At 32.8% G+C, this 18113-nt stretch overlaps 2 protein-coding genes across 2 annotated transcripts; one reads left to right on the top strand and one right to left on the bottom strand.

Annotated features, from left to right (window-relative positions):
- Positions 1 to 9066: 9066 nt before the first annotated feature.
- On the bottom strand, positions 9067 to 11850 carry LOC119603829. The gene has a single exon (XM_037956029.1). It carries the CDS (start codon positions 11848 to 11850, stop codon positions 9067 to 9069), a length of 2784 nt encoding a protein of 927 aa, XP_037811957.1.
- A 2719-nt stretch (positions 11851 to 14569) lies between these two features.
- On the top strand, positions 14570 to 16765 carry LOC119603830 (jerky protein homolog-like; the record flags this gene model as incomplete). Its single annotated transcript, XM_037956030.1, has 2 exons — positions 14570 to 14598; positions 16171 to 16765. Coding segments are annotated over exons 1-2 (624 nt in total), but the record flags the coding sequence as incomplete, so codon positions are not given.
- Between the last annotated feature and the right edge of the window lie 1348 nt (positions 16766 to 18113).

Raw genomic sequence — 18113 nt, forward strand, 5'->3', positions numbered from 1 at the left:
CAAAATGTTAGGAAAATTTGATTTGAATTGCAAAATTTTTGAAGAAATTAAAAAGTACTAATATTAAATTTGACAATTTTCAATCGATTTCTGGCACGGGTCCCATTACCCGATTACTATCTTTTTCATTTAAATTATGATTTTTTTTTCTGAATTTTAAATTCAAATAAAAATTCGATTTGCAGAACACCAAATTCAGTTTTAAAAGCTTCGCGGTTTTGAAACCGATTCGTTTTACAGAACAGACATGATAATATAAAACATATAAAACAAAATTTTTAACTGTCTTCGTTTTTGTATGCGCATAGGTCATTTCAGTAAGGCTGCCTAGAATGAGACACAAAATCCATAAGTAAGGCTAAAGAGTCCTTTTAAAAGCCCTCCGAAGCAAATGTCTCAAGAATTTTTCCACTGGGTTTGGATGTCTGTTGGTTTCATTGCGATGTGTATTTTGTTTCGTATGTTTGGATGTCTGTTGGTTTCATTGAGTTGTGTATTATGTTTTTTTTTTGTGTGTTTTATTTCATTTAGCGGCGTTGTTGTTTCTTTTGCTTTGCTATTGTTTAAGAGAGTCGGGGAAATGAAATAAATTGATATATTATAAAATTAATAATATTTTTATACCCTCCACGACCATCAGTGGTGATAGAGGGTATATATAAGTTTGTCATTTCGTGTGTAAAAATAATCATCTGAGACCCAACAAAGTATATATATTCTAAGTCCTTATGAAATTCTGAGTCGATTTAGCTATGTCCGTCTGTCTGTCTGGTTAAAACACGCTCACGTTAAAACTAAGCAAATGAAATCAACCAAATTCACTCAGAATATTCATTGTTTTCCTAAGCAGTTTATATTTAAGTTCTTAGTGCAAAATTTGAAGAATTTAGTTCTATTAGTTTCCCAGATTAACCAATTTATGTATTTTATTAATATGGGAGGTACTGCTCCCCTCATGGGTAGTCCGCCAATTTATTTCCCAAAATGTTTACATGGATGTGAAAGTTACTCGTGGAAATTTTTAATATTCTAATTGTAATAGTTTCCAAGATAAACGAATTTTTGTATGTAATTTATATGGGAGGTGCCACGCCCCCTAATGCTAATCCGCCTACTTTTTGTCTTAAATAATTATATTGATACTAAAGTTGCTCCGACAAAATTTTAAGACTCTAACTATTATATTATCTCAGATATACTAATTTAATATTTTCTTAATATGGGCGTGGCACGTCGCCCACATGAAATTGCAACATAAAAAGTAGCCTATAGTTCCTTCCAGACATACAGGAAGAAACTGTGAAAATTTCAGGAAAATCGGTCCAGCCGTTTAGCAGTTTATAAAGCACAAACCAACAAACAAACAAACAAACATACATACATACATACATACATACATACATACATACATACATACATACATACATACATACATACATACATACATACATACATACATACATACATACATACATACATACATACATACATACATACATACATACATACATACATACATACATACATACATACATACATACATACATACATACATACATACATACATACATACATACATACATACATACATACATACATACATACATACATACATACATACATACATACATACATACATACATACATACATACATACATACATACATACATACATACATACATACATACATACATACATACATACATACATACATACATACATACATACATACATACATACATACATACATACATACATACATACATACATACATACATACATACATACATACATACAAACACACTTTCATTTTTATATATATAGATTACAGTTTATTAGAGTGGAGCGACAGTGATATAATTAGGCAGCAATCGAGATAAAATTTTGCACAAGTTTTTTTATAGAAACAGAAATTATATTGTGATGTATTACGGACATTGAACCATAATTGACCAACCCCAATATAAGGTTCCATTCAGAAAATTACTCTAACGATCATAATTGACTTAACAGCAGCAGTATAGAGACGAAATTCGATATAAACAAGTTGTATAAGAACAAAAATCTATCTTCCAAATTTGATTTTAACACTCATAACTGGCTTAATAATGGCAATTTTATGACGAAATTTAACACAAACAGGAACAAAAATCACTTTACCAAATTTGGTGACGATCGGCTCATAATTGATCCCCATATTAGATCCCCATTAGAAAATGACCCTATCGCTTTTAAGTGACTTAATAATAGCAGTAAGCGACGAAATTTCGTCACAAACAGGTTTTATAAGAACAAAATCTCTCGACCAAATTTGAAGACGATCGGAACATAATTGACCAGTCCCCTTATAAATGACTGTAACGCTCATAACTGATTTAATAATATCATTGTTGACCATACACCCATATAAATTCCTCTTCAGGAAATGACTTTAGCGCTCAAAACAGGCTTAATAATAACAGCATAGTGGTGAAATTCGTCATAAGTTTATAAGAACAAAACTATCTGTACCAAATTTAATGAGGATGGATTCAAAATTGACCCTTCCCCCCATATGGAGTCCACTTTCGAAAGTTTCGACATACAACAGGCTAAAATACAAGTATAGTGATGAAAATCAACACAAACAAGTTTTATAGGATCCAAAACTTCATTACCAAATTTTGTAAGGATGGGTCCTTAATACGCTTTCTGGTCCCTTATTTATAGCCAAAAATTTTATGTCAAAAATATATCAATCTTTCATAGATTACTGTCATTAAATCGTGCAATATATAAAAATTTATAATTTTTTGCACCTTTTTATAGAAAGCGTGCAAAAAATATAAAATTCTTAAAAAATGGTTAAAGTAACTGTATAAAAATTCTCCACATTATTAATTGATTGATATGTTTTAATTCGAAAAACACGAAAATTTCGGAATGTATGATCATGATTTACATCTTATCTAATGGCACCTCGTAGGATCACTGATATGATACCCCATTCGTTTATAGGGAACTTTTCAATAAACACTTTAAAGAATTAAACATTTTCTTACAATATTAACTTGTACATGGAACAAATTCAATGAGAGTGATAGGATTGTATGGCTTTAGAAAGCTTGTTGTTTAAAGTTTCAAAAATGACTGTAAATTTTCATTTGTTAGTTGGCTTTTTACCTAAATCTTCTAATTCTCCAATACCAATACCAAATGGCTCAATGAGGATTTATTCTCAAATGTACGATTTTTCTCACTCAAAAAGTTTTTTTTTTTGTTTTGCTCATGTACAGAACGATTAAGCAAAGTTAAAAAAGTTGTGTATATTGTAGAAACATTTGCGAATTGTTTTGTTAGTTTTAATATATTGCTCGTTAATCGATTCAGATTAACGGTATAGTATTATAATTTACAGAATTATGAGCTATAAAGTGATATTTGCGAGTCCGTTTGAAAGGGGGAGAGGTGTAAAAATAGACCGATTTCCAAAATTTTTAACTGTCTTCGTTTTTGTATGCGCATAGGTCATTTCAGTAAGGCTGCCTATAATGAGACACAAAATCCATAAGTAAGGCTAAAGAGTCCTTTTAAAAGCCCTCCGAAGCAAATGCCTCAAGAATTTTTCCACTGGGTTTGGATGTCTGTTGGTTTCATTGCGATGTGTATTTTGTTTCGTATGTTTGGATGTCTGTTGGTTTCATTGAGTTGTGTATTTTGTTTTTGTTTTTTTTTTTTGTGTGTTTTATTTCATTTAGCGGTGTTGTTGTTTCTTTTGCTTTGCTATTGTTTAAGAGAGTCGGGGAAATGAAATAAATTGATATATTATAAAATTAATAATATTTTTATACCCTCCACGACCATCAGTGGTGATAGAGGGTATATATGTATAAGTTTGTCATTTTGTGTGTAAAAATAATCATCTGAGACCCAACAAAGTATATATATTCTGGGTCCTTATGAAATTCTGAGTCGATTTAGCTATGTCCGTCTGTCTGTCTGGTTAAAACACGCTCACGTTAAAACTAAGCAAATGAAATCAACCAAATTCACTGAGAATATTCATTGTTTTCCTAAGCAGTTTGGTGTTGAAAATCAGCAAAATCGCTTCACAACGTAAAAAGTTATGAGTAAAAATTTCAGACTACCAAAAAAAAAATTAAGTTTTTTTCCCTAATTCTTGAGTAGTTTTCTCAGAAACTACCAAAGATAATTCGACAAATTTTGTCACAGATTATTTTTTCCGTCTATAGATTAATTATGTTTAAAATTGTAACAATCGATCCAAAATTTCCCATAGCCTCATACAAAGGTACATATTCCCGGAAATTAATTTATCGTTAATAACTTCCTCAAATATATCGGTATCAACACAAAATTTTGTACATATTGACATTACATGAACAGGAATCAAAACTACGGACTTAGATCTGTATCGGTCCACAACTGGTCATAGTTCCCATATAAGATCCACTTTCGAAAATCACTTAAATGAACATATTTTATTGATAAATAAAGCTATCGGGATAAAATTCAACATGAATATGTTTTGTATATACATAAATCATTCTACGGAATTTTTTTCCGGATCGGTCCATAATTGGTCATAGCTCCCATATAAGGTTCACATCAGAAAATCACTGAAACGAGCATAATTCATAGATAAATTAAGCTATCTGGATAAAATTCGACATGAATGTGATTTGTGTGTATATGAATTACTCTACGAAATTTGTTCCGGATCGGTCCATAATCGGTCATAGCTCCCATATAAGGTCCACGTCCGAAAATCACTCAAATGCGGATAATTCATTGATTAATAAAGTTATCGGGATAAAATTCGGCATGATGTGTATAATATCAATTTTGTGTATAAATTTTAATTACTTTACGATTATTTTTTCTGATCGGTCCATAATTGATCATAGCTCCCATACAAGGTCTCTTCCCGAAAATCACTTAAACGCGCATAACTCATTACGAAATTAAGATATCCATTAGGGTGATCGATTATTCGACATTTTCCATAAACCGGTTTTCGAATAGTTCGAATAGTTGACATTAAAAAAACCGGTTGATATTTTTCAAATTCAAAAAAAACCGGTTAACCGGTTTTTCATTATAAATAAAAAATAAATTTGATTAATAAAACATGGCCCGAAATGATTTTTAACAGTTTAAAAGATTATAACTTTAGATCTAGTCGTCTGATTTACATTATTTCTTTAATATAAAAAAAAAATTGGAAAAAAGTGGGACACTTCTGTTAAACATAAGGTACTATGTAATCCTAGCTTATTATAAAAGCCCTGTTTAGAAAATTTGCATAGGCATTCCAACACTTCCATAAAATTTCAGCCGTAAATGAATTATTGTACTTGGAATATAATCTTAAGATTGATAAAATTTTATCAAACAGTTATCAATTTTACAAATATTTTTTTTTTAATTAATTAGGAAAATCAAAAAAGTTTAACCAACAGAGCTTTAGAAAAGTATACGCTAGTTCCTCGACTCGAATATTTTTAAAATTTAGACGGGCTGTATTATGATTTACTTAAAAATTTAATTTAAATAATCTTTGAATACAAAGCAAATAAAAGTATTCGAAACCGGTTTTTAAAAAGTGAAAAAACCGGGTTATTCGATATTCGAAAAATCAGCATTAAGAAAAAACCGACACTGGTAAAGCAGAAAAAAACCGATGAAAAATCGAGTCGATCACCCTAATATCCATATAAATTTGTTACAAGTATTGCTCATATGCACAGAAAAATTACTGTGAAATTTTTTTCCGATCGGTCCATAATTGTTCATAGCTCCCATACAAGGTCCACTTCCGATAATCACTTAAACGCACATAACTCATTAAAAAATATTGATGTCCATACATTTAGCACAAATATTGCTCTAATATACATAAATTACACCATACAATTGTTTTCGATCGGTCCATATTTGGTCATAGCTCTCATACTAGGTTCCCTCCAGAAAATCACTTAAATGCACAATATTCATTGCCAAATAATGATATAGGTACAGAATTTTGAAATTTTGTCTTTATATACATAATTGGTCATAGCGCCTTTACGAGAAAATCTCTTAAACGCACATTACTCATTACCAAATAAAGCTATTGATACAAAATTTGGCACAAATATTAGTTTGGTATACAAAAATTCTATTTCAAGATTTTTTCACGATCGGTCCATAACATGGGTGCGGTCGGTCCCATGCAAATGTCCCTTCAGAAAATCACTTGAACACACATTACTTATTACTAAATTACGATATAGATACAAAATTTGAATGAAATATAGCTTTTATGTACAGAAATTTTGGTTAAAGAATTTTTTACGATCGGTTTATAATTGGTCATATCTCCCATACTAAGTCATGCCCCTAAAAGCAATTTAACCGTATTTAAGTAATTGCATTATCAATTTGTGTAGAACAAAATTATATATATGTATTTTGAAAATCCTTAAATCTTTCACACACATGCATACATGCACATTATTAAATATCGTTAAAGCATATCTTAGGACGCTATAAAAATATAAAAGATTTAAAGCTGTTTAAATCTTGGGGTTTTTCTATTTAAGACATGAGAAAACTCATTTCTACAAATATTTGATCAAATAAAAAAGTATTACTATAAAAATAGCTGGTGGAGGGTATTTAAGATTCGGCTCAGCCGAATATAGCACTCTAACTTGTTAATATTTTGAAGGGTATGGTATGATGATGGTGAAGGGTATATAAGAGTCGGCAAAGGCGAATATAGGCTTCTTACTTGTTATACCCCATCTTTTTTGATGATGATTGATTTTGTCATTCCGTTTGTAACACATCGAAATATCATTAATGGCTTTAAAATATGAATACAGTGATAAAGTTCGATACACATAAGTTCTATGCCAACCAAAATCTATGTATAATCTATGAGAATTGGTCCATAATTGACCCTACCGCCCATAGAAGGTCCACTTCAGAAAATTACTTTAACCCTCATTACTGGCTTACAAATACGAGTAAAGCGATAAAATTCGACACACATAAGTTTTATGCGAGCCAAAACCTCTCTTTTTGGAGAATCGGTACATAAATGACCCTACCCCCCATATATGGACCCCTTCAGAAAATTATTTCAAAGCTCTTTTCTGGCTAAATAATAAAGTATAGCAATGAAATTCGACACAAATAAGTTCCTCGCGAGCCAAAATCTCTCTACTAAATTTTATGTGGTCCATAATCGACCCTAACCCTCATATAAGGTTCCCTTCAGAAAATGACTTAACGCTCATTACTGGCTTAAAAATACGAGTATAGCGATGAAATTCGATAAAAGTCATTTTCAGGGACCGAAAATAATAATTATTTTTAAATTTTTAAATAAAACAAGTAAGAAAGTATAGTCGGGCGTGACCGACCATATGATACCCTACACCAGTTATGAATAGTGTTTGGGGCCAAATCGGGAATCCCGGTTATTACCTCTTAGATGCTGAGCTGGTTCCTAGGTGCTGGTTGTTGGCAAACTGTCTCCGGCAGCCGTCCACTTGGTTTTCTCTTGATGCGGCAGGTCAGGGCCAAATGTGTTTTTATATACACACAAACACTTGTTGTTGTGTTGCCAAAAAACAACCCTTATTTTTATTTTATTAAAAAGCTTTGTTTACTTCTTTTGGTTTGTATTTCTGTTTATTTTATTTAAGTTCACTTTTCCTTTTGTTTTTATTTAATTAAACTTTAATTTTATTTTAATTCTTAAACTTTTATTTTATTTCAATTTCTTTTATTAATTTTGCATTTGTTGTCTGTCCGGTGGTTGAAAAGCAATGAGAATAAAAAAAAATGTGTCAAGCCCTTTGACATAAAGAGCAACGCAAACTCACCACACTAAAGTGGGGAGTTGCCATACAATGCATATTGTTCTAGCGATTTTACACATAGAGAAAATATAAACTATGTGTTACACTAGACAGACACAAACATACCGCCCACCTTGCAACGGTAGTGCAAAATATAAAATCAAATACAAAATTAGATATAAGTAGTATAACAAATTCAATTATCTTATCTAGAGCAACAAATTAACATTTTAAGTTCATTATTGTTAATTATAAAAAAGGAATAACAAAAGTTAACAAATATAATTAACATATGAGAACAATTCAAGTATATAAAAAATAATAGTACATTCAAATGTTTTTAAGTTTAATAAACGTTAAAGAGTACATATCAAACAAAATGTAAATAATACTTTAAAGCCTTTTGAGGGCAACAGATTATAGCATAAATAATATACTTCAGGTTCTTTTGACACCTTCTCCAAAATATGCTATGCCGAATATGGTATTCTGGGCATATAGTTGTCCTGGGCGACTCATAGCTGGTCCAATCAGAATTCTGCTCATAGTATCCTAGCTCCTAGGATAAGCTGGTAAGGGCAACTAATATGCCAGTGCACGTCCGCATTGGCACGGTCTACAGTTGTTGGACGTGGATATTTGTCTGCTCGCTCCACATTAACAATAGGGCTACGGCCGTAAATCTTGTCTTCTAAAATACATTCAACCGTTATGCGACGTTTCTCCTCGCGACGATGGTATACAACGATGTCAGTACGTCCTTTAGAAATCCGTAAGCCCAATTCTTCGACTTCACGTTTCATGATTGCTGACCTGGCCGCTGTTGGATCTATTAATGCTCTAATGAAGACGTCAGTATCATGATTGGTGACTACCCGTATCAACGCTGTCATGGGAAACCAAATACGGCCCTGCGGCAAAGGGTGCAACCAAGTATTATGGTCCTGCATACAGCGACGGCACCGATCTATACTTCTACAATTCGCTCGGCTGTGCGACTGAGCCAGGCAGTTATAACATAACACGTTTTGGGCAACAACTCGGAGCTTTAGCTCCACGGGCATCACAATAAAACGTGAACACTGTCGTATGGCGTGAAGGCGATTACAAAGCGGGCAACCATAATCGGTGTTGAAGTCCATTTTTTTTTTTTTTTTTTAATCTAGAAGTTTAAATGAGCAACTTTATTTTAGAAAAGGTGATATTGAATTATTAATCAGTGCAATTAGGGAGTAAAACTAATTTGTGTATCGGTCGAGTGATTACGCCATTTTGAGTTTTAAGGTCAGCCACTCGAACTTTACCGTCAGAACCATGATAAACTTTTACAACACGACCTAAGCGCCATTCAGTTGGACAACAAGGTTCACTTTTAAGAACAACGAGGTCATTTTCTTTTAAGTCTATTTGGGGACTTTTCCATTTATTACGCTTGTGCAACTCTTTTAAATATTCGTCTTTCCAGCGGTGACAAATTTCTTGCTGCAATGCTTTGATTTTTCGCCAACGGTTTACTATACTAATTGGCGAGCTAAGCTCTTCAGGTTCAGCAGGAGTAAGAATAGCAGAGCCTATTAAAAAATGACCAGGAGTAAGAGCGGACAAATCATCGATGCTGTCGGACGTAGGGCCAAGAGGACGCGAATTGAGACACGATTCTATCTTTGCCAAAATTGTCGAAAACTCTTCAAACGTATATTTCATTTGTCCAGCTGACTTTTTAAAGTGCATTTTCAAACTTTTTACTCCTGCCTCCCACAGTCCTCCCATATGAGGAGCTGCTGCAGGAATAAAGTGCCACTCAAGATGTTGATGACCATATTTTTCTACTGCCGAATCACGTAATTCTTCTATATGTTTTTCGAAGTTATTTTCAAGTTCTCTTGCAGCGCCAACAAAATTTCTTCCATTATCAGAGAAAATGCGACTAGGGCAACCACGACGAGCAACAAATCGAGCCAAAGCTGCTAGAAATGCAGGAGTGGACAAATCGCTAACGGCCTCAATGTGAATCGCCTTAGTAGAGAAACAAACAAATAGACACACGTAGCCTTTAGTGATACGGCAATATCGACCAGTGAAACTTTTGATTTCAAATGGGCCGGCAAAATCAACACCTGTGTTAGTAAAAGGGCGACTTAAAGTAGTTCTTTCTTCAGGTAGCACTGCCATGATCTGATTTTGAAGCTTTTTTCTATGTATAACGCAGATTTTACAGTTGTGGATGACCGTTTTTATTAGATTTTTAGCCTTTATAATCCAACACTCCTGACGAACGACATTTAGGACTAAACGAGGGCCACCATGTAAGACCAAATAGTGGACAAACTCAACGTATAGACGTGCTAATCTACTGCCATAAGCAAGTATTATGGGATGACGTTCATTATACGACAAACATTTTGTAGACCCAAGACGACCATTAGCACGAATAATACCATTTTTGTCTAAGAAAGGCGTAAGCGTTAATAAAGAACTACGAGAGTCAATTTTCCGTTTCGATGATAAACAACTAAACTCACTAGAAAAGTGCGACTGTTGAGAGAGAAAAAATAGCCGATTTCGTACAAATACAAGTTCTTGAGCCGAAATTCTAACAGTTTCGTAATTACAGCTTTTACGTCTGCTTTTGCTCGCAAGATTAAAAAATCTAAATATATAAGCAATAACATGATATGCTCTGGGCAAACTTGAGAAACGGTCCAGTATATCTTCTCGTTCAGCGGATCTAGCAATATTAACTTGGACTTGTTTCGATTCTTCTACTGTTTCGAATTCTAATGGACCTTCGGGCCACGACGATTTGTTTAATCTGAGCCAATCAGGACCATGCCACCAAAGTTTGTTTTCTCTTAAATCCGAAGGTATCAGCCCCCGGGTTGCTAGATCGGCAGGATTGTGATTAGAAGCTACGTGAAACCAATTTTTGTTTCCTACTTTTTCTAATATTGTTGCTACCCTATTTGCCACAAAGGTTTTCCAATTACATGGCGGTTTTCGTAACCAAGCAAGAACTATTGTCGAATCGGACCACAAATATAAGTTATACGTATGCAATTTGAAATTGGGGATTACGCTGTTTACTAAATTGGCTAAAAGAACTGCGCCACACAACTCTAAACGCGGCAAAGATGGCCTTTTAACTGGAGCCACTTTTGTTTTGCCAATTAGTAGATTTACATAAACTTTATCACCATTCACAATACGTATATATAGTGTAGCTGCGTAAGCTAACTCAGAAGAGTCACAAAAGCCATGAAATTCAATATAAGAACTAGGCGTATATTGAACCCAACGATCAAGTTTAATTGTATCAATCTCATTATAATTAGAAATGAATGTCTTCCATTTTTGTAGAGCCACAGGTTTTATATGTTCGTCCCAGTCTATTTTGTCGAGCCACATTTGCTGCATCAAAATCTTTGCTGTTATAATCACTGGGGCCAACCAACCTGCTGGATCAAATAGCCTTGCTATAATTGAGAGTACTTCCCTCTTTGTATAAGCTGTTTTGAACTTAATCTTCTCAGTTGTAAAATAAAAGTAATCTTCTGCCGCATTCCAACGGACACCGAGTGTTTTAGCATTACTTTTATCATCGAGCGACAAAAAAGAAGAGTTAAGAAGATGCTCTTGGGGCAAATTTTTTAAAATTTGTTTAGAGTTTGAGGCCCATTTTCTCAACTCAAACCCAGCTGTACCCAATATACCAATTAATTGGTCTCGTGCCTCCAAAGCATCAGGGATCGAATGAGCTCCAACAAGAGCATCATCAACATACATTGACTCGCGAAGAATTCTAGAGCCTAGCGGAAAACATCGTTCTTCATCGTCAGCTAACTGTAAAAGCGTTCTTAGGGCCAAAAATGGGGCACAATTAACGCCAAAAGTGACGGTGTTCAATTGATAATCTTCGATTTTATTTTCCCCAGAACTACGAAAAACTATCTTCTGATACTGTCTATGTTCAGATTTAAGTAAAATTTGTCGATACATTTTAGATATATCTGCATTGAAGACAAACTGAAAGAAACGCCATTTTAGAATTAGGGCTACTAAATCAGCTTGTAATATAGGGCCTACAAACAGCAAATCGTTAAGACTGTTACCATTAGAAGAAGCACTTGAAGCGTTAAAAACAATTCTTAACTTTGTAGTGGTACTGTCAGGCTTAAAAACTCCATGATGAGGTAAGTAATAACTTGAGCTACTTTCAGAATTTGTAATTTTTCCATATGTCCCAAAGCTATGTATTCTTTTAGGACCTCATCATATTGAGCCTTAAATTCAGGATTTCGCATTAAAACCTTTTCATTTCTTAAATATTGACTAAGAGCAATATGACGATTTGGGCCAAGTGACGAAAAAGTATCTTTAAAGGGCAAACATACTATATATCTTCCTTCAGAATTTCTTGTGGTAGTAGAACGATAGATCTCTTCACATTTTTTATCCTCTTCTGATAAAATCTTTCTACGAGAAACTTCTTCTAACTCCCAAAACTTTGTTAACTGATCGTCAATGGAAACTTTTGTCATATAATTGGTTATTGAAAAACGTGAGGAATCATTACTTGGAGTTGGGCCTGTGACAATCCAGCCAAAAATTGTCTCTTGGGCCACTAAAGATTCGAAAATTCCATGTTGAACTCCATCACGAAGAATTAGGGGATACAAATCTCCTCCTAACAATAAGTCTATTTCGCTACTTTCATAAAACTTAGGGTCAGCATAATTCAGATTGGGCAAATCTGTATTCTTTTGTGGCTTAAATGAATGTGTAGGTACATTCCCTGTTACACGAGGAACTACTAACGCCTGAATATTTAGAGATACATTATGATCAAACAGAGAAACAATTATAAAGTTCGCAATCTTTGAAGATTTGCTTACTAATTCTCCTCCTAAACCAGTAATTTCTGCGGAAACTGGCTTAGTGGGCAACTTCAATACAGTTTGTATTCTCTGAGAAACAAAACTTTCATCCGAACAAGGATCTATGAGTGCTCGAACTTTGTAATAGGAACCACAACTAATTATATTGACCCAAGCTGTAGCCAACATCACTTTCTTAGCTACTGATGTGTGATGTGACTGAACAACACCAGACGGACCTGCGATATTAGTGGACTGTAATTGATTTGTATTTGTGGACTGTATTTGTTGGACAGAACTATTTTGACTTTCGCCCTGAAATCTAGTATTTCCTTGATTTTGGCTATTATTGTTTTTATTTACAAAATTCCTATGCATTAAAGTATGGTGCTTCCTTTTGCACTTGGAGCAACCGTTTGTGCTACTACAATCACCATACATATGTCCAATGTTGAGGCAATTAAAACAATAACGAAATTTTTTCAAAGTTGAAACACGATTTCTATAATCCATATTCAAAAATCTGGTACAGGAGCTGATTTTATGGTTTTCTTTGCATAATTTGCAAAAAATGGTTTCAACTTTAGTATTATGGGCCTTAAATTGTTTTACTTTAGTTGATGTATGGTTATTGTTACTATTAAGTGCCGATTGGGAACCACTGGGATGCGTATTATTCGAGGATATAATATCAGAAACGCTTTCTAGAGCATGAAATCTATCTGTTAAAAAATTGTTTAATTCTTCCCATTTGGGAACCTCTGTTTTATTTCTAACCGATTGTTCCCAAAGATTCAGTGAACATTCAGATAAGCGCGAAGAGCATTGAAACACAAATATCGGATCCCATGAACCAATATCAACATTATACAATTTTAAAATTGCCATACAATTGTTGATTTCTCTTTGGAGTCTTTTATCTCTGATGCTGAATCTTGATTACAGGGAGTCAGATTAAACAATATTTTCAATTGACTATTTATTAATACACGTTTATTTTCATATTGAGTTATTAGATTTTTCCATGCAATTTCAAAATTTTTCCTATTTATATCTCTAGCCTCACCATCAGTTTTTCTGAACAAGTAAAATAACTTTTCTACTGGGCTAAGTCTTGTATTGTTTATGTAAATCGCAGTAAACATATCTCTAAATGTGGGCCACGAAACGTAATCCCCATGAAAAACACCAGTATCACAAGGAGGTACGGATATGGAACCACAAAGATTGGGAACTGCTGATTCTACATTTTCTTCAGTTTTTTTACCTAAGTTTGCTTTTGCTTTGGAAATAATGTTTATACATCTTATATATGTCTTGCGGACCTGCGGATGCTTTGTTTGTACCATTAACAATTCTTTCTTTTTTTCTATTGTGACATCAGAACAATCACTATAAATGCTTTTATAATTTTCCCATGATTTATCTAATTCTGATCTTTCAAAATCAAAGCATCGTCCGTATAACTAGAAAAATCTTCAGCTTTAAGCATAACCTCAAAGCTGATTAATTCATCCGCAGCCACTATGTATTTTTCAAAAATCGACATATTTTAATTTATTTAAGAGAACCACAAAAATATATTTTCCCAAAAATTTAAAATAAATCACAGAGTCACAAACTTCTTTAAATAAAATCAAGAATTGAAAAGAGAAACTGAAGTTTTTTAACACCATACAAAGTTAAAGAGAACCACAAAACTTTATTTTCCAATAAAAGAGTTAAAGAGAACCACTAAGTTAAAATGCGCCAAAATCACAATTTCCAATAAGTTTAAAAACTTGAGAAAAAAGATGGACGACAAATTTATTTAGGTTCCAAAAATAAAACAACAAATACAAATGACCGTAAGGAAAAATGGCGGCTTAATGTAAAAGTTCACGATGTAATTTCAAAAAGTTACACAACCTCACTTTTTCCGAGCCACAAATAATGAACCACAATATATGCATATGAAACACTTTGCACTTTAATAATTTCAATTTACGCACCTTTTTTTTCTACGGGCGAAGGACCAATGTTTGGGGCCAAATCGGGAATCCCGGTTATTACCTCTTAGATGCTGAGCTGGTTCCTAGGTGCTGGTTGTTGGCAAACTGTCTCCGGCAGCCGTCCACTTGGTTTTCTCTTGATGCGGCAGGTCAGGGCCAAATGTGTTTTTATATACACACAAACACTTGTTGTTGTGTTGCCAAAAACAACCCTTATTTTTATTTTATTAAAAAGCTTTGTTTACTTCTTTTGGTTTGTATTTCTGTTTATTTTATTTAAGTTCACTTTTCCTTTTGTTTTATTTAATTAAACTTTAATTTTATTTTAATTCTTAACTTTTATTTTATTTCAATTTCTTTTATTAATTTTGCATTTGTTGTCTGTCCGGTGGTTGAAAAGCAATGAGAATAAAAAAAAATGTGTCAAGCCCTTGACATAAAGAGCAACGCAAACTCACCACACTAAAGTGGGGAGTTGCCATACAATGCATATTGTTCTAGCGATTTTACACATAGAGAAAATATAAACTATGTGTTACACTAGACAGACACAAACAAATAGTAAATCTGATTTATTTTTCATAATAAAGCATTTATCCTCTATTACCTTGTTCCGATACATTTAAGCAATTATGGATGAGAAACTCATTTTCTGAAAAAGGCTTTATATGGGGGCTAGAGGCAAATATGAACCAAGCTCGATAAAATTTTGGGAATATATTTATATTTACATAATATTTTTTTGTGATGAATTTCATCGCAATATTTGTGTTTATAAGTTAATTTTGGACATTCAAGTAATTTTCTGAAGGGGACTTTGTAGAAGAGATCGTTGATCGTTGTTAAAGAGAAACATTTATTTTTAATGTTGGGAATCCCCGAATTAAGAAATACCATAGTATGCCATTATTTTGAAGGTATTTAATGCTAGTAGCATTATGAAACTTGTTGCGGTAGGTTCGTGAATTTATTTTTAAAATTAGTGATGTCTAAAAACAGTCGAAAGTTTTTATCCTTAAATGAAAAATGCGAAATTTTGAAATATTTAAAAAAAGGATCGAGTGTTACAGTGTTAAGTAAAAAGTTGCAAAATCAACGATATGTTCAATAAAAAATAAAAAAGACAATATTTTAAAATGTGTGAACAATACGTTTTATGACCCGGAAAACGCAAAACATTACGATCTTCAGAGCTTCTAAAAATGGAAAAATCGCTCTATAAGTGGTTTATTTGTATGCTGAATAAAAACCTCCCTGTAAGTGGGTTGATGTTGAAAGAGAAAGCCAAACAAATTCACAAAAACATAAGTGAAACGGAAATGACTTCAATGCTAGCGATGGGTGGCTACAAAAATTTAAAAAGAGATACGGAATTCGTTTCCTTCAGATAAGCGGTGAAAAACTTTCTGCGCAATCTCAGTTCGTAAATCCTTTTAAAATTAAATTGAAAGCAAAGATAGAAGATTGGGTTTATCTAGTGATCAGTTGTATAATGCCGATGAGTCTGGTCTATATTGGAAACTTCTGCCACAAAAGACATATGTAACGTCATTGGAGAAAAGCGCTCCAGGTGCGAAAATGGAAAAGCAAAAAATAACATTTTTATGCTGTGCAAATGCATCAGGATCTCATAAAATAAAACTTTTAGTAATAGGAAAATCGAAAAATCCTCGCAGTTTTAAAAGTTTTATCTGTCCCGTAAACTACAGAAATTCTGCGTGGATGACTTCTTCCATTTTTAAAGAATGGTTTCACAACTGTTTTGTGCCAGAGGTAAGTAAACATGTAAAAAATAGTTCAATTGGGATTCTTACTGTTTTATTTTTCATTCACCGTGACAGATTTTTAAAGAAGAAACGATTACCAGTAAAAGCTTTACTCCTAATAGATAAAGCCCCATGCTATCCACCAGAATCCTACCTTAAATCCGAGGATGGTTCCATAGAAGCTATGTTCATGCCTCCAAATGTAACGGCTCTGATCCAGCCAATGGATCAAAATCCAATTAGAATCACCAAACTTCATTATACACTGAAAAAAATTCATGCCTAATATATACGAAAAATGTCGTACATTGTACGAATCGTTCGTTGTTTCGCACCACGAAATTCTTTCGTAATATATACGAAATTGTACGAAATATTTTAGTATAATGCAAAATAATCTTTGAAAATTAATTTACATAAATTAAAAAAAGTGAATTTTAAATAACATATGGTAAAATTTACCAAATATTAATTTATGCAAACATTTTTGTTCATTTTAAAATAATTTTTCTAATTTTAGTTCAAAATTATTCTCCACACGAATTTTGAAATTTTTTTTATGAAAATAATTTGTGAATAATATTATACTTTTTCTTAAATTGTATAAAAATGTTGTAGTTTATTTAATGATAATTTAATTAATATCATTATTAAATAATATTTCGTATTATACACGAAATTTTTGTAAATATTACGAAAATAGAAGTTACGAAATTTTTTTTCGTAAAGTAAGCATGGATTTATTTTCAGTGTAGGAACAGTCCCCTCTTAGCAAAAGAGGGGGATTTGCTTGAATCGATGAAAAAATCACACTTAAAGAAGGAGTTTCTATTCTAGAGGCATCCTGGAACCGAGTTAGTAAAGAAACTTTATCTAACTGTTGGAAAAATATTTTGAATATGGTAAATTATGAAGACGATCCTGAATTTAATGTTCCTTTGAGCGTTTTAAAAGAAAAGTGGCAATCAGAGGTTAGATCTTTAGAAAATACTGCTGCAGATCTTCTACAGACATTGTGCCCTCAGGAAGTATTTACTGCTGTAAACATTAGATATTAGATTTAACTGACATTAAAGTATTGAAAAAAATCAGGGAATTGGCGGTAAATAAGCCGGTCAAACAAAAAAAAAACAGAAAAAAATAACCGATTAATAATATATTTATGTATGTACCTATCTTTTTTCATTGTAAATTTTATTTATTTTTTTGTCGTACTATTTTGTTGGTTTTTTATTTATTTGTATTTTTATTTTTAAAAACTTTTTATGTTCCAAATAAATTACAAAAAAAAAAATTTAGTAATCTTTGCATTTTCATTCCTTGCAGAAATGATTTTTAGAAAGAATAACTTAGTAATATATATATATATAAAATCACAATCGAAAATGTGAACAAATTCGAAAATATGAACTTACCCGACATTAATTAGTTCACATTATCGAGAGTTCTCTGTATATCGAAAATTGCTACCTGTACCTTGGGCACAAGGTTTACATGGACAGCCAGCCAGACGGACGGACATAGCTTAATCGACTCAGAAAACGATTCTAAGCCGATTGGTATACTTAAAGGTGGGTATAGGACGAATATTTGTGTATGATCATCAACATCAGCACAAACCCAATATA

This window comes from Lucilia sericata, unplaced genomic scaffold, assembly GCF_015586225.1.
Source record: "Lucilia sericata isolate MDLA Ls3-8-SP2 unplaced genomic scaffold, ASM1558622v1 Contig000343F_arrow, whole genome shotgun sequence".
Lineage (NCBI taxonomy): Eukaryota > Metazoa > Arthropoda > Insecta > Diptera > Calliphoridae > Lucilia > Lucilia sericata.

Bases quoted from the DNA above. Each gene is read 5' to 3' on its own strand.
- LOC119603829 (XM_037956029.1), bottom strand. From the start codon at position 11,850: ATGTATCGACAAATTTTACTTAAATCTGAACATAGACAGTATCAGAAG.